The sequence below is a fragment of the Anolis sagrei genome, chromosome 3 (assembly GCF_037176765.1).
Source record: "Anolis sagrei isolate rAnoSag1 chromosome 3, rAnoSag1.mat, whole genome shotgun sequence".
NCBI lineage: Eukaryota > Metazoa > Chordata > Lepidosauria > Squamata > Dactyloidae > Anolis > Anolis sagrei.
The window spans coordinates 259,762,962-259,790,105 of record NC_090023.1 but is presented as its reverse complement, the minus strand read 5'-3'; the positions used below and the strand labels follow the sequence as shown (position 1 = coordinate 259,790,105).

Here is a 27,144-nt window from a genome sequence, read left to right as displayed (position 1 = left end):
TGATTCACATATTTTCTGTCTGTAACTGGATAGAGAGATGGAGTTTAAAAAAAGGAAAGGTAATATTTAAAAACAAAGGCCTGGATTATGTACCAGTTTTTTCATTCGCTATACTTAACTAAGTAAGCTCCTGGCATAATCTCTCCAAATCAAGAGGAATCATTCTTTATCTGTGCTCCAAATACTGGTACAATGGGCATCCTTTCCCCCATGCAGCTGGTGCCTGATAAAGTGGAATAGGTGGGTTATAATTGTAACCATCATGTCATTAATCATGGCATTGGGTGGTATCTACATCCTAGAATGAATGCAGTTGAAACCACTTTGCTGTGGCTCAAAGCTATGAAATCACAAGTCCTGTAGTTTTACAAGATCTTTAGCATTCTGTATCTAATCGTGCTTGTGCCTCAACCAACTCCAAATATTGAGCTAAAGTGCTGGAAAATGACATTAATTCTACAGTATAGAGCCAGCTTAAGTTAGCAATCATGAATAAGAAACAGTTATGGATAAGTAATTGTTCTGTATTCGTGACAGGTATTCAGTCACCATTGTGACACTATTGCCATGATTGTAACTCTACCACCACTACCTACTTTACCAGGCATCAGCTGCATAAGGAGGTGGTCCATTCCACTGGCAACTGGAGCATGACTGAAGGATGTTTCCTACCAGTTGGTGGCAGGAAGGCAAGAGAGTTTACTTAGTTAAGGCATATCAGGCCAGGAGAGTTTACTTAATTAAGGAGTGTCTGCCCAGGAGAGTTTACTGAGTTAAATAATTGCAACTAAGTATACGCAAATAAGGAGCTGATACGGGATTCTGGTCAAGATATTTTGATGGGTATTTAGAGAGGAAGTCAGGTTTCATCTTGGATATACCTACTAGTTCCTTTTTTTGGCTGTGAAAGCATATTTAACTGAAAGCAGTAAGGATCTCTCACACTTAATAAAGACATAAAAGGTTAGAACAGTAGACCTTGAGGCACAGAAACTCAGGTCCTGAATTTGCTCCTCTGTTTATGTAAGATAGTATTTATTCCACCAACTCCTCATTCTCAGTTTGCAACCCTTTCCCCTCCCACATTTTCTCCTTAATGCCAAGAGAGCAAATTCTTAAAGGTGGGCCACAGGTCACTCCAAAAGGGAGGTGAGAAAGCCGCATTTTGTGAACATGAACTCTGTTCTGTTCCTGGAAGGAAAGTTAGGATTCAATCCAGATGCTACATATCTGCCTTTTCTCACCATCTTCACTGCTAGGATCAACAATTCATCATTCTCTTTTTACAGTAACTGCATGGTTTATTTTTTCAACATACATGGTAGTTTTTTCCAGTGACATTATTCAGCAGTGGGTTTAGTTTCATACATTCCTTCCTACATTTTGTTCACTGAGAGAGAGCCTCACATGTTCCAATAAACAGTGTAATGGCAGTGAACATTGATTTTATTTCAAATGGAATTTTAGCTGCTTCTAAAAACAATTACTGGCTGAGGACTATAGCTATTAGGGCTGGGCGGTTTCGTTTCGTTAATTCGTAATTCGTTAATAATTCGTTAATTTTTTCAATTACAAAACGATAACGAACCATTCTGGAGCAATTATTAAAAAAAACAAATTTTCAAAAACGTTTTGTAAATGCTTCGTATTTCGATATTGTATTCGTTTCGTTATTGTTTTGAGGTCGTTTTGTTATTATTTCCGCATGTCTGGGCCAGTTTTATGGTTTAATTAGTGAAAAAAAATTATAATATCACACCAACAGTCAACAACAGAGGGAGAGGGAAGCTTCAGAAGGTTTTGGAGGTTTTTTAGCGTATTTCGCGGTCGCGTCCGCCATTAACGAATCGATTCGTTATTGTTTCGGAAATCGATTAATTTTTTACCATTTACGAAATTTCGTAAATATCGAACTTTTTAAAAGGAAAATTTTGTAATTATTTTAAATATCGAAACAAAAAAACCCCCCAAATACAAATCGATTTTAGAAACAAATTATTCCGTTGTTACCCAGGCCTAATAGCTATAGATTATCTGCTTTGATAGTATGGATTATATGGCAGTGTAGAGGGGGACTAATAGTCCTGGTTTTATAAACACCTAAAACAAATGCTTTGCTAGTCCAATAAACTAATCAAACTTTTGTCTAGTCCCAAAAAATAATTAAACTTGCAGAACTTTAAAAGGATGGTATTCTTTGCTTTTGATTTCACTGTGTTTCATCTTCTGATATTATATGAGTCCTGTTTGTGTCATTTCAGCTACCCATAGGAGATCGCTAGAAATTTCTAGTCCTCCAAAATCTGTTTCTGATGCAGACTTGTCGAAAAAGAAAAGTGTAAAGAAGACTAAAGGTGGAATTAAGGTAGGAAGTTCTGGTTTCTCTGTTGGAGAAAAACCAAGTTACTGAGACCATTGTTTCTTAAGGCATTGCTCTAGATTACCCTTCCCCAATACTATGCTGTACAAGATGCCTTTGCTTACAGTCCACATAATCTCCGGCTAGCACAGTCAATCATTGAAATGATGATGGTACTATAGTCCAGCAAATTTAGAAAACCACCCCCTTCCAAAGAGATCTTGCAAATAAAACCCTGTGACAGGCTTATGTTAGGTTTTCCACATCTCAGATCTAAGATTAGTGGTAAACAGGCATTCAAACAGATCATTGCATAAAGGTGAATCTATGTGGCAGAATTAGATTTCTGGATAAACCAGGGGTCCTCAATCTTTTTAACTAGAGGGCCAGGTCACAGTCCCTCAAACTGTTGGAGGGCTGGATTATAATTTGGGAAAAAAAACATGAATGAATTCCTTTGCACACTGCACTTATCTTATTTGTAGTGCAAAAACACTTTAAAACAATACAATAATTAAAATGAAGAAGAATTTTAACAAATATAAACATATTAGTATTTCAATGAGAAGTGTGAGCCTGCTTTTCGCTGATGAGGTAGGATTGTTGTTGTTGTCTGCTTTCAAGTCATTTCAGACTTAGGTTGACCCTGCGCGAGGGCCGGATAAATGACCCTGGAGGGCCGTATCCGGCCCTCGGGCCTTAGTTTGAGGACTCCTGGGATAAACTATAATTTGGTACTTCCATGCTGGCATCTTTGTTTGAGGTTTCTTCTAGTCACTGGGAAATATTGCCATGTCATAAGCTATGGTTTGTAGCTGTTTTGTATCATTTGACCATTCTTAAGACTAACCAGAGTTTGTTTAGGCCCAGACAGAACACTAAACTGCAGCTTATTTAAAGATGTGGATTTTTTTTATCTATTTGAAAGTACACAAAGAAGGGCAACACATGAGTTTGAGGCTTATTCATGTAACCCAGCTCTGTGCAAAATGTGAACCCATATAGGCCCAGTAGATATCTCTTTTTGAATCAGGTAATGAACAGGAAGCAACTATTAAAACAAGATTTCCCTGAACTTAAAATGGGCCAGGGAGGCAAGAAACATGGTAAAAATCCCCCAACTCTCAATATTCAGGGGCAAAACACTTTTGTTTTTGTTGCTGTTGCTAGGGAAGTAGTGGAAGGTACAGCCCTCTTAAGATATTGTAAGGTGCTAATTCAGTTCTCTAGTCTTTCACAGTTGCCCACCCTTGATATTATAATTCTGCATGGAAAAAGGTGGTGATATTTAGCCAGAGTATACATGCCCCTTAGTCCCCAATATGTTTTGGAGTATACCACTCATTTATTTTCCCCATCTATTTTAGAGAAGACTTTTCTCCAGAACATTTCAGGAAGTGTGATTCTTCTCTAGAACTCTGTTGCCATGTGCTTTGTTTTACTGCAGGGAAAGGCATCTCTAAAAGCCCTAAACGGTTTGGGCCCTGTCTATCTTCATGATCACATCTCCCGCTATGAACCAGTGTGGGCCCTAAGATGTCACCCCTGCCACCGCCACAAGCATGGTTGGCGGGGATGAGAGAGAGGGCCTACTGTGGTGCCCCCCCCCTCAACTTTGGAATTTCCTCCTCAGGGAGATTAGGCAAGTCCCCACACTGTCCTCCTTCTGTAGGGACCTGAAAACCTGGATGTTCCAGCAGGTCTCTGAGAATTGATTAGTCCCTAGGCCCTTCCCTTGGCCATTAGCTAGGACCCTGCTCTGCACTTTATCCACTTCTGCAGCCTTATAACACTTTGTTGTACTAGCCCTTGCCCACCCCTTTCATAGCTGGCCATGTCCATTTTGTAATTCTGGCCATTGGTAGTTTGAATCTGTCTGATAGAGTTATGATAAGACTTGTTTTTAAATTTGTGTTTATTTTAGCAGGATTTTATACTTACGTTTTATGATGTTTATTTTAATCTGTTTGTATGGTTTTTCCTTCTGGAAATTGAATGTTTTGCCTTATTTTGGAAACAACCATGAGTCCTCTTGGGGAGATAGGGCGGTATATAAATAAAGTGTATTATTATTATTATTATTATTATTATTAATTTCTGTTAACCAGGACCCTTTCCCTTCCCAATTGTGATTGCCGCCATATCTTAGAACAGTGGTTCTCAGCCTGGGGTCCCCAGATGTTTTTAGCCTTCAACTCCCAGAAATCCTAACAGCTGGTAAACTGGCTGGGATTTCTGGGAGTTGTAGGCCAAAAACATATGGGGACCCCAGGTTGAGAACCACTGCCTTAGAACCATTTATGCAGGGAATGGGTGGGATTACAGACCACAATAAGGATGGCAGAGCTAAAATTGATCCCATGGCACCCAAAAGGTGCCCACCTCCGCTCTAAATCAAATCTAGCCACACCACTGTAAAAAAAAGAAAAAGCAATGTCTGTTCAGTCAAATCCATGTATGTTATAGTATAGTTTGCTTATAACACAAGCATAGCCCACTTTACATGCATACATGCATTTTAAAAAATCCCAGATTTACATTTCAGTTTGAAAATTGGGTAGTATACATTGGAAAAGACCAAAACTCAATCAGGATAAATAATACTAAGCTGTATGGGCGAATGGCCTGACATTATATTAAAGCTCCATATGAACACATGATCTTAATAGATATCTTTTGCTATAGTTCTTTAACACAAATATTGTGTTCAGAATGACAAAAAAACAACCCTGTATGGTCAGCATAATTATCTATTTCACATGTGAAGGACTGCTGAGTAGGCCTTTTGTGGCATGTGGAAATAGTTCTAAGTTATTGAGACAAATCAATTAGACAAATGACTTCAATTGTGTATTCCTTCATAGTGAGGGTTGTTGGATGACCCTTGTCTTTTCTAACTCTGTGGTTCTGTGACTTCTGAAGAGTTTCTGAGTGCTGGCATTACACTGAGTTGTAGAAGAAATGAACTTTTAGCCATAATCTTTTCTGTTGTTTTTCAAAATCATTATCCAGATTGAAGTTATGCATGAAGCAAGTCAAGGAGGCTCCAGCAGAATCTTAGTGATGAGTGAAAGTGAAGAAAACCTATCTACCAGGAGAAGGTAAGGATTAAGCAAGAGTAATAAATAGTCCAGCTGTCTCTTATTTGTTAGGGTTTTATCTTGGATTTGTAGAACATGGCATTACTAAACTATAGCCATTAACTTCAGTTTGCCTTTTAAAAAATGGTTGTTATCTTGAATTTCTATAATTGTCTTTCTTTAGAATACAAGTGTCACCCCAATCTCTAAAACAAGGGTTGGCAAAGTGCAGTCCTGAGAAACATGAAACTTAAACATCTAAATGTGACCCACGGGGTCCCACCACAATTTTTGACCTGTGAACCAATTTAAAATCTTTCAAAACTACTTAGAAAAACAACAGTTTATTTCTCTATCCCTCCACAGCTCCCACAAACAGAACATAAATGGCTAAAGATCAGCCAAATGATAGCTAGGTGTGACATCACATCTCTTTAAGCATGCTGAATTGCAATGCTTGGTCAACTGGCCAGGCACAGGAAGGAAAACAATCTCTGTCCTGGTTGCAATTGCTCAGTTAACTCTGATATAGAAGTTAAATAAAGGAGGACATGAAAATAAATATTAGGCTTCTATTTGTCACACCATGTTCCATATCATATGATGCCAAGTATAGGTGAAGGAGCAACTTGTTTGGTTCACAAAGAAATGCCAAAATCGACCACATTTCTACCATTTCAAACCAGTACCAGAAGAAATTCAATTATCTTTCATAATTCACAATGTTTCAAGTTCTCCAGTTGAAACCCAAAATGAAAGAACAATAAGAAAATTGCATGTATCCAGTAAAATTGCACACTAAAATCTATATTGGTTGAAACAATGTTTACAGATATTTGGTAAATTGTTTGGAAAGTATTCCTGATGTAGTAGTCCTAACAGAAACATTATCATCACTATTGACATAAATAATACTTCTTATTTTTGGATTGATACTTTTTTCAGACATTAGATTAGTTCTGATTATTTTAACATTCTATTTAGACCACGTTACAATAGCTACCTTCCATATTCTTGTGTATTTTGTCCTGTTACAGTTTTTTCCCATACATCATTGTCACCCACACTTATGACAGCTTAAAAGGAATTGCATTATTTTTGTATCAAAATACCATACTTACCTTCAAAAGTCTTCCCTATCACACAGAAAATGCTCCTCCATTCTCACTGCTATAAATATCAAGTAAATAAACAGTTTGGAATAATGCTTTTAAAACTCCTTAATTCAAGATTATTATTTTTACTATAAAGGAGGTGTTCCATCATGACAGAACAAGAAGTTATATTTACTGGTGTTGCTAATAATGTACCTTAAGAAAAATAAGTGTTCTGTAGAGAGAGTTTTTAAGAATACCAAATGTGACTACATGAATCAGTGCCCAACACTTTTACAAAATACACAAAATTGTTTATTGAAAACAGGATTTGTACAAAACATATGGTGACAGAGCAAGAGTCAAGAATAAATAATTGTCATTTTTTTGTAAAAAAAAATTATATCCAATAGCTGCAAACCAAACAAGTAAAAACTAGCATAAGAAATAAACCCTTGTGTATAACAGTGTCAAACTGGTACCTGAAGTGACCATTCAAGCTGATGCAATTTTACTTGTAAGCAAAATGAAGAAAAACTAAGAGCCCTGCATTTGAAACACTGAAAAACCAAGGAATTTCCAGTTTTAGAAATCTAAACACGGTGCTCGAAGCCCAAATACCTAAGAAACCATCAGGCTCCCCTTTCTTAGAAAAAGAGTGCCTCCATCATTTCTCTGAATTGTTCTCCTATGCTAAAGTAGTACACAACTATCTGACCCTTTTAAAGCTAGCTAATAAATAATTTTTAAACACAACAGACCTGCTGTAAAACACAAACACATAACAGCCATTTCAAGAAGTCAACACAAGTTATAGGTACAGCTTATTCCTGATGTTTATCAAAACGCTTAAGGAATTCATCCGAGGCAGACATTATATACCTGCTTGCGACATTCAAGACTGTCAAGCCCAGAATTGGCTAATTATTATTGGAGTTCCCACAGCATTGTGATATTATTCTGAAAATCATTAGAGCAGGAGTGGGACTCAGGTGGAGATTTGGTTGGACAGCAAATCCCAGCACTATTGACCAGTGGCTGTGCTGGCTAGAGCTACAGTGCACTATAGTCCAATGATATTGGGAGGGACAGAAATACCTGGGGGTTAGAGTAATATAGAAACTTCACCCAGTTAAATCCATATTTAGATTACTCTTTCTGTACTGTTTGGGTTTATACGCAAATCCAGCAATTGGGTTGTTGTAGGTTTTTTCGGGCTATATGGCCATGGTCCAGAGGCCATGTCTCCTGACATTTCACCTGCATCTATGGTAAGCATCCTCAGAGGTTGCTTGCCATAGATGCAGGCGAAACGTCAGGAGAGAATGCCTCTAAACCATGGCCATATAGCCCGAAAAAACCTACAACAACCCAGTATTCCGGCCATGAAAGCCTTCGACAATACAATCCAGCAATTTTCTCTCTCTGCCCAAATTAAGGCAAAAAGATATTTTTGCCACCACACATGTTAGATGACATGGTATGACTTCAGGCCACACATACCATTTCATTTTACTTTTAAGAAAGAGATGGTACAGCTGTTTTAATATCTGCCTACTGTTAAGTTAAACACAAATAGGAAGAGGTATTTTTTGTTGTAAAACTACTAAGTAGTAAAATAATTCCAAACTTTGCTTGAGAGAAGCTTTTTTTTTTTACATATGAAGTTGGCACCAACGTACTTTTTATATCTTTCTGAATTTTAAAGAACATTATTTTTTAGAGTATAACGGTATAAATTGGGAGTTTTGTACATTGTTAAATTTGAGGAAAGTATATAACTCAGATATATTCCTCAGAATTTTTTATTCAGTAGTTGTATTTAAAAATGCTTCCTGGTTCTCAAATGTAAAGTGAACGAATGGGGAAGTAAATATATTTAGAGTGAAAACCAACTTAGCGGTGGGGAACTTGTAATTGTGCTCATTCTTCAAAAATGAACTGGAGTGTTTGGACCTATTTTCTTCAAAGCATACACTAGCTTTAATGATTTTTAAGTTTCTCATACTTTAAGCACCAGTGACCTAATATCTAAGCATGGACAAAGAATGCTTCATCCCACCACTCCAGCACAAATCCTCATCTAACTTGCAGTACATTCCATTGGTGGATAGTGACCGATTTTTACAAAATTCTGCAAGGATAATTATATTTTCCCATAAATTATCTATTGAGTGTGCCAGTTTTAGGATTAATCCAACAAGTGCTTAAACCAATGCTAGCACCACTTCCATGGGAATAAGGTTTCCCAAGTTGATTTTGAGTGATTTGTACAACATAGTGGTAAAATGTGTAGCCACTCATTAAGACCTTGGATTGAAATGTGCTTGTGCTTTGGAGGCATATGGGAGGAAGGAGGGCGAAATGCTGCTTATCCAATACAGTGAGGAATTTATTTAACTGGCCTACAGTATCCATTTACATTGTCATCAATGAATGTGTTTTTCAAAATTCAATTTAATTTTATATTGAATTTTGTTCACATTTAAAAGCGTAAACATTTTGATTTTTAGTACTATCTAACCTGTTCTCATAGTGAGTTGGTGTAACTGTAGTTTATGGAAACCAAGGTGTTCAGCTTTCAGGAAACTGGTGAAAATAATGTAGTACACAGGTAAGCTTTCACATTCTAAGTTTTTATGCAACATTTCACATTCGCTTTTGCATGTGTCTTGGAGGAAACGGCCAAGATCTCTTATTTCTTTTGGCTCAGTTAATCTTTGTTTGATCTTCAAGTATTAGGAGAATGCAGCTAAACAGGGATAGGTGTCCTGATAGTATAATTTGCAAAGAAGCATAATGTTAACTATTCTGCAATATACTGTACCCCAAATGCCAGATGAAACGTTTTTCACTTTGGGGTCTGTAATTTGCTTCCAAAGATAGTGAAGGTCATCTACGTGTCCATGAGAGGTCATCATTTTGTTGTAAATACAAGGATGATATGGAGCTTTACCTTCCCCAGAAAAAAACAGATGATATTGTGGAACAATTCCCATTTTGTTGGCACAGAGACCCATGAAAACATCATCTATATATAGGGTTGAATTAAGAGTCAGTGAGGCTTCATAGACTTTAGCTGCTACATCACTCGATATCACATATGCAGCTCCTGCTGTATAATCAGGATAAGCAAGCCAAGGATACATGTCGTATGGAACATAATATTTGCTCTTCTTATCTCTTACGGGAGGTGCTCCCCGATGAACACGTCCAATCCAAAAATTTTGAACACCAATTTGTGCTAGACTTTGGAGGTAAGCAACAAGGTTTGGCATGTGAATAAATATATCATCATCTGCTGACATAACAAACTTGGCATGAGGGCAAAATTTATTTACCCAACTGAACTGCAAGAGTAATTTATGAGTAAGATTGTAAAAAGTATCCAAGAAGTCTTGCTGAATCAGATCACCATACATCTTGTCTTCTGCCTGGAGCCTTCTTTGCTGTTGGTCTCTCTGTGTAAGGTTGCTTGGCTGCCCTAATACAAAGAGGGTCTTTATGTTGGTCTTAAGGTAGTAATGGACATACTTTTCATTACCCCACGTCTGTCGAATTGCATCTCTCCGGTGGTAATTTTGAGGTGCAGTCTTGACAAACAGCAAGAGGAGGACATCTTGCCCTTGACATTTCTCCTTGTGATTGATCAAGTATTGATAGCCTGTTCCTCTGTCCAGGTTATCTCTGCTAACAGACAGGCTATCATTCACAAAACTATAGCTATTTATGAGGTATCTGTAGGAGTAAGATTTCATGTGGCCCACAATATTACTCTCATCAAGTGGACCCCAAAAAATCATGAGACAAAGTAGAAAGCAAGTGGCAAACAGCGGCACAATTTGGCATCTTCTAACTCTTCTTGGATAAACATACATTCTGATGCCCTTTCTTGCGTCTGGCTCCAGTTAAACGTTTGTATTCTTCCAACTGAGTTCTTGTCAGAAAGTTCAATATCTCTCCTTTAGAGATAGTGTTCATTGTAGAGGCATCCTATCTCTGCACAGTAGTTGTAATATAAACAACATACTTTTTTACAAGTCATATTTCTTCCCAAGTTGGTTTGTTAGTACAGATGATATGCAGGAAGGTCTCGACGATATCACCTGCTGAATATACACCTTCCTCTGCTGCATCTTCAATAGATCTAACTGCACTCTCAAAACAAATGTTGTTACAGCTTCAATAGACAGAAAAGTGATCGACAGTGATCTGCAAAAACAAAACAGGAAAGGAAATATGTTAGCAGTTTATTCAATTTTAAGTGCAAATCACAAGGTTCTAAAATGGTTTGACTACTGCGTTGATCAAAAGAGACAATAACCTCTAAGTATCTATGCAGGAGATAGATTATCATGTAAACAGATCTCCACATTAACCCCAATCTCATCTTCCCCACCCATTTCCAGTTTATCTCTACAGAATCTAGAATTCCATGCCTTTCATTTCACTACATAAACCCCTGTTGACAGAAACACCATTGACTCATCAGATAGTGAAAAGGGTTACTAAATAAGAGGGATTTTTGCTTTACTTCAAAACAGCTGATCACCTTCGACACCAAATTGGGACGACACCAAATTGGGAGGGATAGGCAATACTGCAGAGGACAGGAGCAGGATTCAAAACGATCTTGACAGATTAGAGAGATGGGCCAAAACTAACAAAATGAAGTTCAACAGGGACAAATGCAAGATACTCCACTTAGGCAGAAAAAACGAAATGCAAAGATACAGAATGGGGGATGCCTGGCTCGAGAGCAGTATGTGTGAAAAAGATCTTGGAGTCCTCGTGGACAGCAAGTTAAACATGAGCCAACAATGTCATCTGGCGGCCAAAATAGCCAATGGGATTTTGGCCTGCATCAATAGGAGCATAGTGTCTAGATCTAGGGAAGTAATGCTACCCCTCTATTCTGCCTTGGTTAGACCACACCTGGAATTCTGGGCACCACAATTCAAGAGAGATATTGACAAACTGGAATGTGTCCAGAGGAGGGTGGCTAAAATGATCTCGGGTCTGGAGAACAAGCCCTATGAGGAGCAGCTTAAGGAACTGGGCATGTTTTGCCTGAAGAAGAGAAGGCTGAGAGGAGATATGTTAGCCATGTATAAATATGTGAGAAGAATCCACAGGGAGGAGGGAGCAAGCTTGTTTTCTGCTTCCCTGGAGAATAGGACACGAAACAATGGCTTCAAACTACAAGAAAGGAGATTCCATCTGAACATAAGGAAGAACTTGCTGACTGTGAGAGCCGTTCAGCAGTGGAACTCTCTGCCCTGGAGTGTGGTGGAGGCTCCTTGCTTGGAAGCTTTTAAACAGAGGCTGGATGGCCATCTGTCGGGGGTGATTTGAATGCAATATTCCTGCTTCTTGGCAGGGGGTTGGACTGGATGGCCCATGAGGTCTCTTCCAACTCTTTGATTCTATGATTCTTAAACACTCTTTTTAAAACATTTTCTTTTTTAAAAAATTGTGTCTTCACATGACCATATGGCTCAAAAAACCAACAACGACCCAGCGATTCCGGCCATGAAAGTCTTCGACAATACATATAAGAGTATTCTTCAGTAAATGTGCCATCTAAAGGGAGGCAAGCTGAAGAAATTAATGTGAGGCCTAGTACTGGAAATGAAGAATACAGCAAATGTTCTGCTAATGGGATAGAATCATTGAGTTGGAATCATTGAGTTGGAAGAGACCTCATGGGCCATCCAGTCCAACCCCTGCAAAGAAACAGGAAAACTGCATTCAAAGCACCCCTGACAGATGACCATCCAGCCTGTTTAAAAGCTTCCAAAGAAGGAACCTCCACCACATTCCTGGGCAGAGAGTTCCACTGCTGAATGGCTCTCACAGTCAGGAAGTTCTTCCTAATACATTCTATACATTCCTTTCTATCCATTTATGATCACCATTTTGTCCTTACACATTAGTAGCTTCCTTCTGAGGTGAAAGAGTTGCCTTCAAGTCAAGTATCAACTGGGTTGTTGTAGGTTTTTTCGGGCTATATGGCCATGTTCTAGAGGCATTTCTCCTGACGTTTCGCCTGCATCTATGGCAAGCATCCTCAGAGATAGTGAGGTCTGTTGGAACTAGGAAAAAGGGTTTATATATCTGTGGAATGACCAGTGTGAGACAAAGGACTCTTGTCTGCTGGAGCTAGGTGTGAATGTTTCAACTGACCACCTATATAAACCCTTTTTCCTAGTTCCAACAGACCTCACTACCTCTGAGGATGCTTGCCATAGATGCAGGCTAAACGTTAGGAGAAAATGCCTCTAGAACATGGCCATATAGCCTGAAAAAACCTGCAACAACCCAGTGATTCTAGCCATGAAAACTTTGACAATACAAGTATCAACTTATGGAGACCCCATAAAATTCACTGCGTTTTCTTAGGCAAGAAATACCTAGAGGTAATATTTGTTCCTAACAACAATGAAGCCAATAAATACTCACCAGGGCTCCATACCTGCTATTGGTAGAAGTACCTAAGCACCCATAACTCACTACTGCCTATTTCTTCATAACCCCACTTAAGAGCTAACCATGGCCCATTAATTGGAAATTCTGTCTATCAAAAATCACTGTTGTCTTCTCAGGATCCCAACAATCAGAAGACAAATCTCCCAATGCCTTGGATTATATAGTTGGAAATGCATCTGTACTCTCTGTGGCTTTCTGTCCTTGTGACCAAATGTATAGATGGAACTATGTCTTCATCTTCCCACTCTCTGCTTTTGCCTTGGGGAAGGCCATCTTGTAGAACAGGCATGGGCAAACTTGGGCCCTCCAGGTGTTTTGGACTTCAAATCCCACAATTCCTGACAGCCTACAGGCTGTTAGGAATTGTGGGAGTTGAAGTCCAACACACTTGGAGGGCCCAAGTTTGCCCATGCCTGTTGTAGATCCATAAAATGGGATCCAAAGCCAAAGACTTTCAATAACCCCTAAGTGACTAAGGGGAGAAAGGAAGAGGCCCGAGGCTGTTAGGAATTGTGGGAATTGAAGTCCAACACACTTGGAGGGCCCAAGTTTGCCCATGCCTGTTGTAGATCCATGAAATGGGATCCCAAGACTTTCAATAACCCCTAAGTGGATGAGGGGTGAAAGGAAGGGGCCCGAGGCTGTTAGGAATTGTGGGAATTGAAGTCCAACACACTTGGAGGGCCCAGGTTTGCCCATGCCTGTTGTAGATCCATGAAATGGGATCCCAAGACTTTCAATAACCCCTAAGTGGCTTAAGAGGCTGAGGGGGGGAAGGAAGAGGCCCGAGGCTATTAGGAATTGTGGGAGTTGAAGTCCAACACACTTGGAGGGCCCAAGTTTGCCCATGCCTGTTGTAGATCCATGAAATGGGATCCCAAGACTTTCAATAACCCCTAAGTGGCTTAAGCGGCTGAGGGGGGAAAGGAAGAGGCCCAAGGCTATTAGGAATTGTGGGAGTTGAAGTCCAAAACACTTGGAGGGCCCAAGTTTGCCCATGCCTGTTGTAGATCCATGAAATGGGATCCCAAGCCAAAGACTTTCAATAACCCCTAAGTGGCTGAGGGGGGAAAGGAAGGGGCCCGAGGCTGTTAGGAATTGTGGGAGTTGAAGTTCAACACACTTGAAGGGCCAAAGTTTGCTCATGCCTGGCCTAGTCTGTTGAGAAATCATAATTTCCCACAGATACGCCTTCCTTTGTCTCATTCAAAGCCCAGCTTGCGTATCATTTGCTCAAGGCAAAGACATAGCAGTAAAAGAATTTCTTATCAATAAGATACTAACTGATAACCCGCCGATTAAAATGTCAACATTTGGTAACATTTTCAGAATACACACACACACACACACACAAACACTCCCATACTTTGAAACTAGCAGAATGACTTAAGTTTCCAGTCAGGAAGTTTTTCAAGGCCTCACTCATGTTTTTTGAGTAAGGGCCTATTTAGTCACGTTTGTGAAATTGTTGGTTTTTCCTCTCATTACAAAACATTGTCTTTCACCTCAGAAAGAAGCTAATTTAGTCACGTTTGTGAAATTGTTCGTTTTTCCTCTCATTACAAAACATCATCTTTCACCTCAGAAAGAAGCTACTAATCTGTAAGGACACAATGGTGATCATAAATAGATAGAAATGGATGTATAGAAACACTCCCATTAGCAGAACATTTGCTGTATTCTTCGTTTCCAGTTCTAGGCCTCTCATTTAGAGCACTCCAATACTAGGCCTCACATTAATTTCTTCAGCTTGCCTCCATTTTGATGGCATATTTACTAAAGAATACTCTTATATGTATTGTCGAAGGCTTTCATGGCCAAAACCACTGGGTTGTTGTAGGTTTTTTAGGCTGTATGGCCATGTTCTAGAAGCATTCTCTCCTGACATTTCGCCTGCATCTGTGGCAGGCATCCTCAGACACCACTTTAAACGTCACAGCTCAATGCTATTGGGTTGTGGGATATGTAGTTTCACAGGATCTCTGGCCTTCTCTCACCAAACTACAAATCCCAGGATCCCGTAACATTTGAGTGATGGCTGTTTAAAGTGGTGCCAGAATTCATTAATTCTACAGAGAAGACGCATCCCAAATCTGAGGAGAAAATGCATCCCAAATCTGAGGGGAAGAAACTCGGGGTCCTTCCACAGAGCCTTATATCTCACAAATCAAGGCAGAAAATACTATATTATCTGCTTTGAACTGGAATATATGGCAGTGTGGACTCAGTTAACCCAGTTCAAAGCAGATATTGTTGGATTTTCTGCCTTGATATTCTGGGATATAGGGCTGTGTGGAAGGAACCTCAGACAAGAGGATGATTTGTATTTATTCTTACTCAGGGTCCTTCCACACAGCCATATAACTCAGAATATTAAGGCAGAAAATCCCACCATATCTGCTTTGAACTGAATTATCTGAGTCCAAACTGTTATATATCCCAATTCAAAGCAGATAATGTGGGATTTTATTCAGCTGTGTGGAAGGGGCCTCAGAAGCCATGAGTGTGGAGGAAGATTTCCTTCAGCTTTATGTGAAGGAAACTGTAAAGATCTATATGAAGGATGAGAACGGCAGTACATGTGGAAAAGATCTTGGAGTCCTCGTGGACAACAAGTTAAACATGAGCCAACAATGTCATGCGGCGGCAAAAAAAGCCAATGGGATTTTGTCCAGCATAGATAGGAATATAGTGTCTAGATCCGGGGAAGTCATGCTATCCCTCTGTCCTGCCTTGGTCAGACCACACCTGGAATCATACTGTGTCCAATTCTGGGCACCACAATTGAAGGGAGATGTTGAGAAGCTGGAATATGTCCAGAGAAAGGTGACTAAAATGATCTAGGTTTTGGAGAACACGCCCTATGAGGAGTGGCTTAAAGAGCTGGGCATGTTTAGCCTGAAGAAGAGAAGGCTGAGAGGAGACATTTATTTTTTTTTTGGTCGTGTCAGGAGTGACTCCTGGTGTGAGAGAATTGGCCGTCTGCAAGGACGTTGCCCAGGGGAAGCCTGGATGATTTGATGTTTTTTATCATCCTCGCAGGGATGGGTCTCGGGGGCACTGTTTTACAGTGGCTCCGGTCATTCCTAGAGGGCCGGTCCCAGAAGGTGTTATTGGGGGACACCTGTTCAACCCCACAACCGTTGTCTTGTGGGGTTCCTCAGGGCTCAATTCTGTCTCCCATGTTGTTTAACATCTACATGAAGCCGCTGGGAGAGATCATCCGGAGTTTCGGGGTACGGTGTCATCTGTACGCAGATAATGTCCAACTCTGTCACTCCTTTCCACCTGCTACTAAGGAGGCTGTCCAGGTCCTGAACCGGTGCTTGGCCGCTGTAACGGTCTGGATGAGGGCGAACAAATTGAAATTGAATCCAGACAAGACAGAGGTCCTACTGGTCAGTCGCAAGGCCGAACGGGGTATAGGGTTACCGCCTGTGCTGGATGGGGTCGCACTCCCCTTGAAGGCGCAGGTTCGCAGCTTGGGTGTGATCCTGGATTCATCGCTGAGCCTGGAGCCCCAGGTCTCGGCGGTGACCAGGGGAGCATTTGCACAGCTAAGGGGGGAAAGGAAAGGGCCTGAGGCTGCCAGGAATTGTGGGAGTTGGAGTCCAAAACACCTGGAGGGCTTAGGTTTGCCCATACCTGATCTATACAATATTCATGTTTGGTTATGTTTTGAAAGCAAGCAGACCTCCCAATGATAGAAGAAAGGATAAAGTCTTTTAAATAGTAGAAATTGACAAATTAGCAATGATGAACACAGAAAAAACAAAAAAAAAACTCTATCAAGGACTGGTACCATTTCCAAATTATGTTTTTAAAAAAGAAGTAAAAGTTTTTATAGAAGGCTTCATAATTTAACCTGTAAGAATCTGTGTAGGGAATTAATAAATAATGAATAGCAGGCCAGAAGGAAGAATTGGAAAACTATGTAATAGGAAGGAAGAACGGAATTATATATGAATTCGGAGCCCCCGGTGGCGCAGTGGGTTAAAGCGCTGAGCTTGTTGATCGAAAGGTCGCAGGTTCGATTCCGGGGAGCGGCGTGAGCTTCCGCTGTCAGCCCTAGCTTCTGCCAACCTAGCAGTTCGAAAACATGCAAATGTGAGTAGATCAATAGGTACCGCTCCAGCAGGACGGTAACGGCGCTCCATGCAGTCATGCCGGCCACATGACCTTGGAGGTGTCTACGGACAACGCTGGCTCTTCGGCTTAGAAATGGAGATGAGCACCACACTCCAGAGTCAGACATGACTGGACTTTACCTTTTTATCTCCAACCCAAGGGACTGGATGTAACCCACTTGGTTTAAAGAAAGTTAGAAATGCTAAAATTTCCTTATTCCACCAATAGTGGCAATTAAAACATTTGTTGCTTAAAGGTTCAACAAAGTTCTTTGTTATTGAAATCAAACAGGAATTTCAAGGCTTTCTTAATAATCTGTAGAAGACTAAGCTTTCTACAGGAGCTCTTGGTATTATGTCCTGTGTGAAAGGCTTCTCTGTGTGGACTGAACCAAAAAGGCTCCTATTCCCTCCAGAAACCCAAAAGGGGGCGGGACCAGGGAACCTAACTATAATTGACAGGTGGCTTGCCCTATGATTGCAGCCAAAAGAAGCCACCTATCTGCAGAGTCCCTGAAACTTAGGACTACAACAAACATTCAATGCAAAGCAAACAAAATTGGAGCTCCTGGTACAGCTGTACCTGCACAATGTCGTAAATCAAAAATATGAAAACTCTGTTTCTTCTTAAGATGCATAACTGGTTACTCTCAGGCATATGCTAAATTGACAGGGTTTTTTTTTAGAACAGGATTCTGACCACGCTTAAAGAGCTTTTTTTACTATTGTACCTGCATCTGCTCCCTGTTCAAAGCATATTTTGTATTGCTTTATTTTTCCAGGTTGTGCTGCAGCTACATAAATTATGCACCTTCTTATCAGAAGTATAATATTTAGTACTTCTCAAATTGTGGTGTATCATGTAACTCCACAAGTGTTCTGTCCCCAGTCATCTTTGGCATATGGCAATTTGTGAAAAGGAGTCATTCAAAGAGCATGTCCCACATCAAGGGAGGAGGAGTTGGGACTGGCAAGGCGACAGAACATGTGGCCAAGTCATACTTCTGTGTTAAGTTGCTCATGGAACCCTTTAACCCAAAGGAATTGATCTCTTTTTATCAATTCTTTTGACTTTCACGCAACTTCTAATCTGACAGATGAATGGGCTGATCTATTCCATCTTCAAGGGAATGTCGCGGGGAAAGGATAGTAAACTGCACTGCCAATTTTAAATGGATGTGATGATACAGAAAGACAATAAGCACACTTATTCGTTTATATTCATTTATTCACTTTATCTATATATTGCTCCCAATATGGCACTCAAGGCAACTCACAGCATATCCACACTGGCATCCATTTCTTTGTAAATACAACACACATTTCACTCACTTCTGCAATGTTCCTTTTGGGACTCTATGGGACCCCTTTCCTCATTTGCACCCTTGACTAACACCATTATATGCACCTTTAAAAGGCTGCTATTCCCATGAACTGCAGACTAAATCTCTCTGGCAAAATCTTGAAATCCCATAAGATGGAACCATGATAACTGTAGTGCCTTAACTATCTCATCAGTAAAAAGCAAGTTCACAATTCCCATTGAAATTCCCATTGAAATCGTGGTAAATTTATGTTGGTTAAAATTGTTCATTTTTAAAATTTTGAGGATCCTTGATCTAGAGCATCACATCTTGGTTTGTTAAAAGTTATTGTTTCCTTAAGTGGAGGAGTTCAGTATGATAAATAATTAGAATTCATATTGGTTGACATAAATGAGGCATATACTGGGATAAAAATCTGAAATACTTATGTGTATGGCGAGGTGTGATTTGAATTTGATAAGTAGGAAAATGCGAAATGTGTGCTAGTACCATTTTTATTTTGAAGGTGTTTATTTTAAATGAAAGTAAACAAAATAAGCAAAACAACACAGAATCAATGTTATGTTTTGATTATCTAGTGAGAGTATTTACTCACCACTGGTCTGATTTAGGGTTTTAAGTTGCCTACATTTGAGTTTTAATTGCTAATTTGACTATATTAGGTTTTTAATACTTCACAACACTTAAGAGGGGCAGAAAGCAATATAATAAACATATATAATAAATATAGATGTTTATAACCAGCTGGGGGTGCTTTGAATGCGATTTTTCTGCTTCTTGGCTGGGGATTGGACTGGATGGCCCACAAGGTCTCTTCCAACTTTATGATTCATACATTAAATGAGTATTTTGAATTACAGCTATATAGCAGTGGCCAAAGAGTTTTCACTTGTCAGCATTAGAGGAGTCCCTAGATGGAAGAGGTGCGTCTACTCTACATAGTAGAGTAATAATAGTTTGATATTACTACCATTCATCCCCATCATCCTTGCTGGCTAGGACTGACTTAGGTCCTATGTATACTCAAACCTGAAATTAGAGGTATATCATCCCCTGGTGGCACAGTGGGTTAAACCCCTGTGCCAGCAGGACTGAAGACTGACAGGTCACAGGTTCGAATCTGGGGAGAGGCGGATGAGCTCCCTCTACCAGCTCCAGCTCCTCATGCAGGGACATGAGAGAAGCCTCCCACAAGGATGATAAAACATCAAATCATCCGGGCATCTCCTGGGCAACATCCTTGCAAATGGCCAATTCTCTCACACCAGAAGCGACTTGCAGTTTCTCAAGTCTCTCCTGACACGACAAAAAAAAAATCAGTAAAGAAATCTTTTCTGCCCCATCTGCAATTTTAGGTATAAATTGGAAGGTGCATGTTTACAGGCAAAAATCCAACAAACAAAAATAGGAAAGCAAATTTGTCAGAGTAATCCAGCTAGAACTATGGTGGTTTTTAAATGGGCAGAATTATTTTAAGCAAATTTAGGGAATAAGTACTTCTGTTCCTTTTGTCCTAACCAGTTTGCTTGGTTAACTGTAAATCCAACCAGAGTAGATTGTTTGCCCAAAACCAGGTTTATTAAATGTTTATGCTTTGCTAACTATGAGAAATATTAGGCTGAGAATCAAGGGTATTTAAGTTCAGCCATCTACACGCTCACACCCAACATACCTGTCAAGAAGCCACCCTTCCAGGTCCACATGGGGGCAGCAACACAAGCTTCCTTGTGACATACAAAAATTAAGGCATTTGTGCAGAGCCTTAGAAAACCTGTCCTATTTAAAGTCAGTTCCATTATTATTATTTTTAATTAGTGTATGATGGTCGATAGAAAAAAAAATAGCCAGTTGTTACACCCAAAACATGTCAAATGGTCGTGTGTATATAGTTCACTTTTGGGCCTGTTTTGATGCAAATGGACACCCCTAGATTTTAAGCTAATGTCTGTTTTAGTGCCTTCAGTGGTGACTAATTCAGTCTTTCGTGTATTTGGCCTTTGTGCTCTTGTTGTTTGTTATTCTCCTTGTTATGTGCCTTCAAGTCAGCTCAGATTTAGATGACTCTTTCTTGGCAAGACTGTGTTGAGGTTTGCCATTAACATCCCCTTTGGTTGGGAAAGTGTCATAATGCCATTTGGGTTTCCATGGCTGAGCAGGCATTCAAACATTGGTCTCCTTGATTCCTAGTCCAAGCTTTCAGGACAGGGCAATAAAGCAGCAATAGGAAAAATTACCAGGCCAATTAGATTTGACGTGGTTGACTAGGATGGTTTTAAATGGTGTATTTTAATATTTTGATTTTTTTTAATGTTTATGTATTGTATGTGAATTTGTGTCCCAGCATTGAATGTTTGCTGTGTATATGCTGTGCTCTACCCCAAGTCCCCTTGGGGGTGAGAAGGGTAGAATATAAATGTTTTAAATAAATAAATAGTCCACATTCAGAGTCTACACTTTACTTACTGTTTGATATTAGATCAAGATTTGTTGGAAAACAGTTTGTTGGGAATTAGCATAACCTTACTGATCTGAGCCAGCTGGTAGTCTTGGGCTCACATTTCTAAACAAAAATCACAGCAACCAGTACAAGAATAATAAAGTATATCTCTGTCCTACTGTCCCACTCCAAAAAGATGCTAGTCTAAGAGCTTCTGACGAGTCTTAAACACCTTCCCAAATTCTGCAGAGAGCAAATATCCAGTAATAAAAGGTAAAGGTTTCCCCTTGACATTAAGTCTAGATGTGTCTGACTCTAGGGGGTGGTGCTCATTTCCGTTTCTAAACCAAAGAGCCACCGTTGTCTGTAGACGCCTCTAAGGTCATGTTGCCGGCATGATTACATGGAGTGCTGTTACCTTCCCACAGAAGCAGTACCTATTGATCTACTCACTTTTGCATGATTTCGAACTTCTAGGTTGGCAGAAGCTGGGGCTATCGGTGGGAGCTCACCCCGCTTCCCGAATTCGAACCTCTGACCTTTCAGCAAGTTCAGCAGCTCAGCGGTTTAACCCACTGCGCCACCGGGGGGAGGGGGAGTTATATCCAGTAATACTGTTTAGCAAATAGCTGTTATAGACAACTTGTGTTTGTCAATCCAGTCAAAGGACAATAATGTATTGAATTGATGGCATACGCTAGAACTGTACCCATAGTTTAACAGGAAAAAATGTTGTCTTTATATCTGGAACTGGTCTGGAAAAACAGGTTTGCGCCTGCCTTTGCAACATGCTGTACCTGCCAGTGTAACAGTGGGTTCCCAAAATTTTAGCAAAATACCTTATTTCTCAGGTCATATACACTTGTTTTCTTTTTAAAGGGGCTTTCACACCTCCAGCAGATGATTGGAAATGTTGCCAAATTGAGGGGAGGATTTCTTACACACAGCATAACACAGTGAGACACAAGCTTCTGCAAATCCTTTTCATTCACAGAGAACTTGGGGGAGGGGGCGAAGGAGCCTTTTTGTGCTACAGGGCATTGAGGCCAAAGCAAGACTACAGCCTGAATGAACTATTTCTGCAGGCCTGACTGTGCAGGATTTATATGGAACACTGCTTTGGTTCAAGAGACTGTAGACAATTATCAATGTTGGAATCAATGCTAATCTAAAAAACATCAGAGAAGTGCATACTGCCTAAAAAGAACAAGCTCAATTCTTCCTTCTGTACTATGCTTCTCAAGAGATGACTTAATCTAGGTTCTTTTCACATTGCTCCATTAAAGCAAACTCCACCTTAATTTCCATGGCTGCATGGTATCAAATCCCGGGGCTTGTACTGAGGTGATACATAAATACCTCTCTCAAAGCTTCAAACCTCTGGATTCCCGATGAGATTGCCATGGCAGTTAAAGTGTAATCATAGTGCTTTAATTGTGCAGTTTGAAAGGTCACCTGCATTTGAGTAGGTGTATCTTTGAAATCAGAGGTTCCCCTACTAACATATTGTTAGGTTTTAGCCAAAGCATATCCCTACCATAATCAAAAACTCCCAAAATAGTTATTCCTTTTCTCTGGAAATACTGGAAACTGCAACAGTTATCTTGGCACATTCTGCACTCTTGGCACATTCACAATTTCACAATTATGAGGATTCTTTAGATAACAAAATTATCCAGGCTTTTAAATGTAGAATGAAGATAATTTCATTGTAGATGTATAACACAGGCTGTTTTCCACAAGCTTCTGTATCAGATTTTTGGATTCTTTAACCCAACCAACACTCACTAAACCAACTGAGTGTATATTCAAAAGGAAATCCTCAATAGCGAACATTAGAAGAGATAGGGAGATAACTGTTGAGAATCAATAATAGCCATAGAGAAAATTACATCCTTAATCCTGCAATAGGACCAAAGCTATTTATTTCATAAACACTTCACTACCAGGAAATGCAAAGCAACATAATTTCCATCCTCCCTCCGGGAAGCTATAAATGTTACTTCGCATGCTATCAATACACAGAACAAGAAGCAGTCTTGCTGCACTTTTAAGACAAACCCCACATTCCCTATGCCCCACATTCAGGATCTAAATTCAATTATTAGTACCAGCTGAAGCAAACCTAAGCAATCAAGGGAATATATACAAGTGTGTTAATGGTTTCTATTGATTAAGTAGATCTGTTCCACATGGGAATAACAAATGGATTTAGACATTGGATCAGAGGTGGTCCTACTTGATAGAGTACTGCATAAATAGCTATCAACTTGCCTCACAACCAGTCAAAGGATATAAGGCAAGCATAGACATTGCAAAAAAGGCAGATGAGCAGCAATGTAGTTTTTTTCTGGACATTACTTAACAGAAAGAGATAAGTAGGGATTCCACAGTCATCCTACTGTTTACCTTGCCTGTTGTAAGATACTAGTGAAAGATACTTGAGTAGAATTACACTAATTCCCAGTTTATGTCATTGTCTTGCGAGGACACACTTATGACTTCACATTGAAACTCTTGTGCCTCCAGCTCTCCTCCAGCATCATTACTAGGAGGGAAAGAGGGAGCTTGTCAGGCATAAAGATACTTTATAAAAGGGAACTTATTTTAGCAGCGTCCTTATTAATTATGCCTATTGTTACCTCTGGTAACCTCATCTTTCACTCCACTGATACCATGGGCATCAGCTGCCACTGGTATAGAGTCATAGTTATTTAGGTGTCCTTGTTTTTAGGGTGAACATGCAAGCAATTTCTCCCAGGGGTATGTGTCTCCATTGGCAGCAAAAGGTGAGCATGATTTCATAACCGGCAAATGCCTCAAGGTTTCAGAGAAGCTCTGCTGGCAATTCAACACGGTATAATTACTAGAGGCCTGGGACTGTTAGAAATGTCTTCCCAGCCCTTCCCACCAGCAATTCTCTTCTAGAACAAGCGTAGAGTCAACAGCACACACTCTCTGGGCTAATTGATTTCTGAATTACAGTTATAACGAAATACAAACCATACTCCCCAACACACTTATACACACGCAAAGGGAAGTATCACTTGCGTAAACATGGTAATGCGATTCTAAGAAGGGCCAACTCATTTCTCATCAGCTGTTTGAAATGCAAGATAACTGTTTCCCAATGTTCAAGATGAGAATCAGAAAGCAATGAGGAAGGGCTTGGGTGTGTCGTCCAGGGGACACAGAGTACAGAATTTGCACACAGTAATCTGCCAACTGCTACCACTGCAAATACTCCAGAGTTCGGAAAGGTGACCTTTTGGACTATCATGCCCAGAATCCCCTTTTAGCTATATATACTGCAGTCCAACAAAGTAAACTTTTCCAAGGTCTGCAATTCCACCTGTTTGACACCACTTGACTAGCCATAGTTCAATGCTATAGAATCATGGGAATTGTAGTTTTACAAAGCCTTCTCTGGCAAAGTGCTGGTGGCTCACCAAAAAATCCCAGGATTCCATAGCATTGAACCAGGCAAGCTAAAGCTAAATTAATATAAAGTGTAGAACCAGCCCTAGAGAGAGCCACAGAGACTGGGTCCGCCTCCAAAGAAATCCAGTCCTTCAGAGCAAAAAGCATCTATTTTTCCAACCAAGCAAGAGCAGGCGGCCATGGAAACGCCTTTTCCCTCCTCCAACCAAAGAAAGAACGGTTTCTCCTAATACATTGTATGATTTGGCATGCACCGAGTTTATTCATACAGGAGGAAAGTTGAAAAATGCAGTCGTGAAACGTAGGAGAGCTAAGCAAGGCAGCCTTGAGGAGACTCTCCTAGGCGACCTCCTTCCCTCTCCATGTGCCATTGTGGGCGACTGGCTGGGGAAGAAAGGGGAAACTCTTGGGGGCGTTTTGAGAAATCCCAGCGAGGAAGGGGAAAGGCAGGCGGGGCAGCTGAAAAAAATCAGGGGAGCACTCCAGGTCAAGTCCCCACCCAAGAGGACCCTTCCTGGGGGGAACAACCGCTCTCATTCAAACTGCTGGGCATTGTTTTAAACCCCAACGCGTTTTCTTTCGAGATGTAGCAATCTCGCCAGCAGCCAAGGCGCACGGGAGAGGGATTTGCTCCTTTTGCCGGGTGGGAAACACCCCAGAGAAGGACACGAGCAGAGACATGACCCTTCTCCAATTCCCAACAGTTGCATTTCGAGCTCCTTTTGGGAAAGTTCTTTCTGGAAGGAGGCGAAGCAGGAGGGGAGACCGTCCCCGTCTCCCCCAAAAGTAGCCCTGGAGACACACACTCCAATGACTGAAAGCCTCCTCGTGCCTTCCCTTTGGTGGAGGGAGTCCTTTCTCATCCTCACTCGGAAGACTTTCCAAGTTAATCAAGGGAAGAAAGCCCGAAAAAGAGCAAGAAAGCAAGTCCTCCTTTGAAGAGGCGTGAGGAGTTTTGGGAAAGAGGCGCTTCTTTTCAGCTATTTCCAGAGTTTTGGGCTTCTCTCCTCCTCCTTTTAAAACCAGGAGAGTTGGGAGGGAAGAACAAGCAAATCCCTCCCGAAATTTTAAGGAGTAAGGCAGGTTTGATGAGGATTTTCTTTTGTTCTAGTTCAGGCAGCTTTGCTAAGGAACCCAAGTTGTCCAAGGCACCCATTTCAAAGCGCAACCCACCCCACCCCCAAATTCTTCAGTGCTTACCAAGGCAAGGGTCCCTCCACCACCGAGCCAAGGGAGAGGGCGGCTACTCCTGCGCCTGCATGGCGAAGTCAGGCGCAAAGTAAGAGGCGAGCGGGGAACCTCCACCTCCCGCCTCTTCGCCTTTCTTTCATTCAGGCCTTTGGCGAGGCGCCGCGCTGATTGGCCCCAGCCCGGGAAGGGAGCGCCCCTCCAACTTCACAGCCGGCCGCCCTCGCTTTGCAACACACAACACACACCACCGGAGTGTACTGTGGAAAAGAAGCGTGACATCACTGGAGTTGCCGTGGGAGTTGGAGTTTCACCAGCTCTCTCTGCCAAAGCAGGCTGGTGGTGCCTAGCGAAACTACAGAATCCTAGGATTCCATTGGCACCGAGCCATTGCAGTTAAAGTGGTGTCAAATTGCATCAATCCTCCTCTCTTTTGTTTGGTAGTGCTACAAGCCAGCTGCCAGGAATTAGCCATCACACCATGCCTAGAGAAGGGTACTGAGAACAGAGTATCAGTTTCTTTTAAGCGTCAAGGGCCTGGAAAACAAGCCCTATGAGGAGCGGCTTAAAGAGCTGGGCATGTTTAATCTTCAGAAGAGAAGGCTGAGAAGAGACATGATGAAGGCCATGGATAAAGATGTGAGGGGAGGTCATAGAGAGGAGGGAGCAAGCATGTTTTATCCTGCCCTGGAGACTAGGATGCGGAACAATGGCTTCAAACTACAGGAAAGGAGATTCTACCTGAACATGAGGAAGAACTTCCTAATGGTGAGAGCTGTTCAGCAGTGGAACTCTCTGCCTCAGAGTGTGATGGAGAGGCTTTTAAGCAGATGCTGGGTGGCCATCTGTCAAGGGTGCTTTGAATGCAGTTTTCCTGCTTCTTGGCAGGGGGCTGGACTAGATGGCCCACGATGTCTCTTCCAACTCAAGGATTCTATAATTCTATCCCATATCACATTGAGATGATGAGACAGTGAGTCGTTATAACAGACATAGACAAACTTCGGTTCTCCAGATGTTTTGAACTTCAACTCCCATTATTCCTAATAGCTGGTGTTCGTGTTCTTTATTTATTCAGTCGCTTCCAACTCTTCATGATCTCATGGACCAGGCCACGTTGGAGCTCCCTGTCAGCTGTGGCCACCTCCAGCTCCTTCAAGGTCTAACCAGTCACTTCAAGGATACCATCCATCCATCTTGCTCTTGGTCGGCCCTCTTCCTTTTTCCTTCCATTTTCCCCAGCATCATTATTTTCACCAAGCTTTCCTGTCTTCTCATTGTTTGGCCAAAGTACTGTATATACTCAAGTATAAGCCTAGTTTTTCAGCCCCTTTTTTAGGCTGAAAAAAATCCCCTTGGCTTATACTCGAGTCAAGGTTATTTATTATTTTACTCTGCTATTAGTATGATTTTTATTACATTTATTATTTTACTCTTTTAGTATTATTATATTTACATTATTTTGCTCTATTATTACTTTTATTACATTTATTATTTTACTTTATTATTATTACATTTACATTATTTTACTGTATTATATTGATTGCATTTATTATTTTACTCTATTATTGTTATTATATTTATTACTTTATTATTATTACTAT

The 27,144-nt window shown here is 40.7% G+C and overlaps 2 protein-coding genes across 13 annotated transcripts in view; one reads left to right on the top strand and one right to left on the bottom strand.

Moving 5' to 3' along the window:
* The window catches only part of MCF2L2 (MCF.2 cell line derived transforming sequence-like 2), a 243,203-nt gene that overhangs the window by 114,755 nt on the left and 101,304 nt on the right, over positions 1–27,144 (top strand). For all 12 annotated transcript variants that reach the window (XM_067466067.1, XM_067466070.1, XM_067466061.1 and 9 more), the window contains exons 14-15: positions 2,262–2,365; positions 5,372–5,460. In XM_067466067.1, coding sequence (XP_067322168.1) covers positions 2,262–2,365; positions 5,372–5,460 — 193 coding nt within the window. The remainder of the gene's footprint in view (positions 1–2,261; positions 2,366–5,371; positions 5,461–27,144) is intronic.
* On the bottom strand, positions 6,826–25,860 carry B3GNT5 (UDP-GlcNAc:betaGal beta-1,3-N-acetylglucosaminyltransferase 5). Its single transcript, XM_060767438.2, has 2 exons — positions 25,553–25,860; positions 6,826–10,745 (listed from the first exon to the last, which is right to left on the bottom strand). The coding sequence occupies exon 2, from the start codon at positions 10,409–10,411 to the stop codon at positions 9,272–9,274; it is 1,140 nt and encodes a 379-aa protein (XP_060623421.2). The 5' UTR covers positions 10,412–10,745; positions 25,553–25,860; the 3' UTR covers positions 6,826–9,271.

What these genes read in the sequence shown, in the direction of transcription:
- B3GNT5 (XM_060767438.2), bottom strand. Translation starts at nt 10,411, where the DNA reads ATGTATGTTTATCCAAGAAGAGTTAGAAGATGCCAAATTGTGCCGCTG.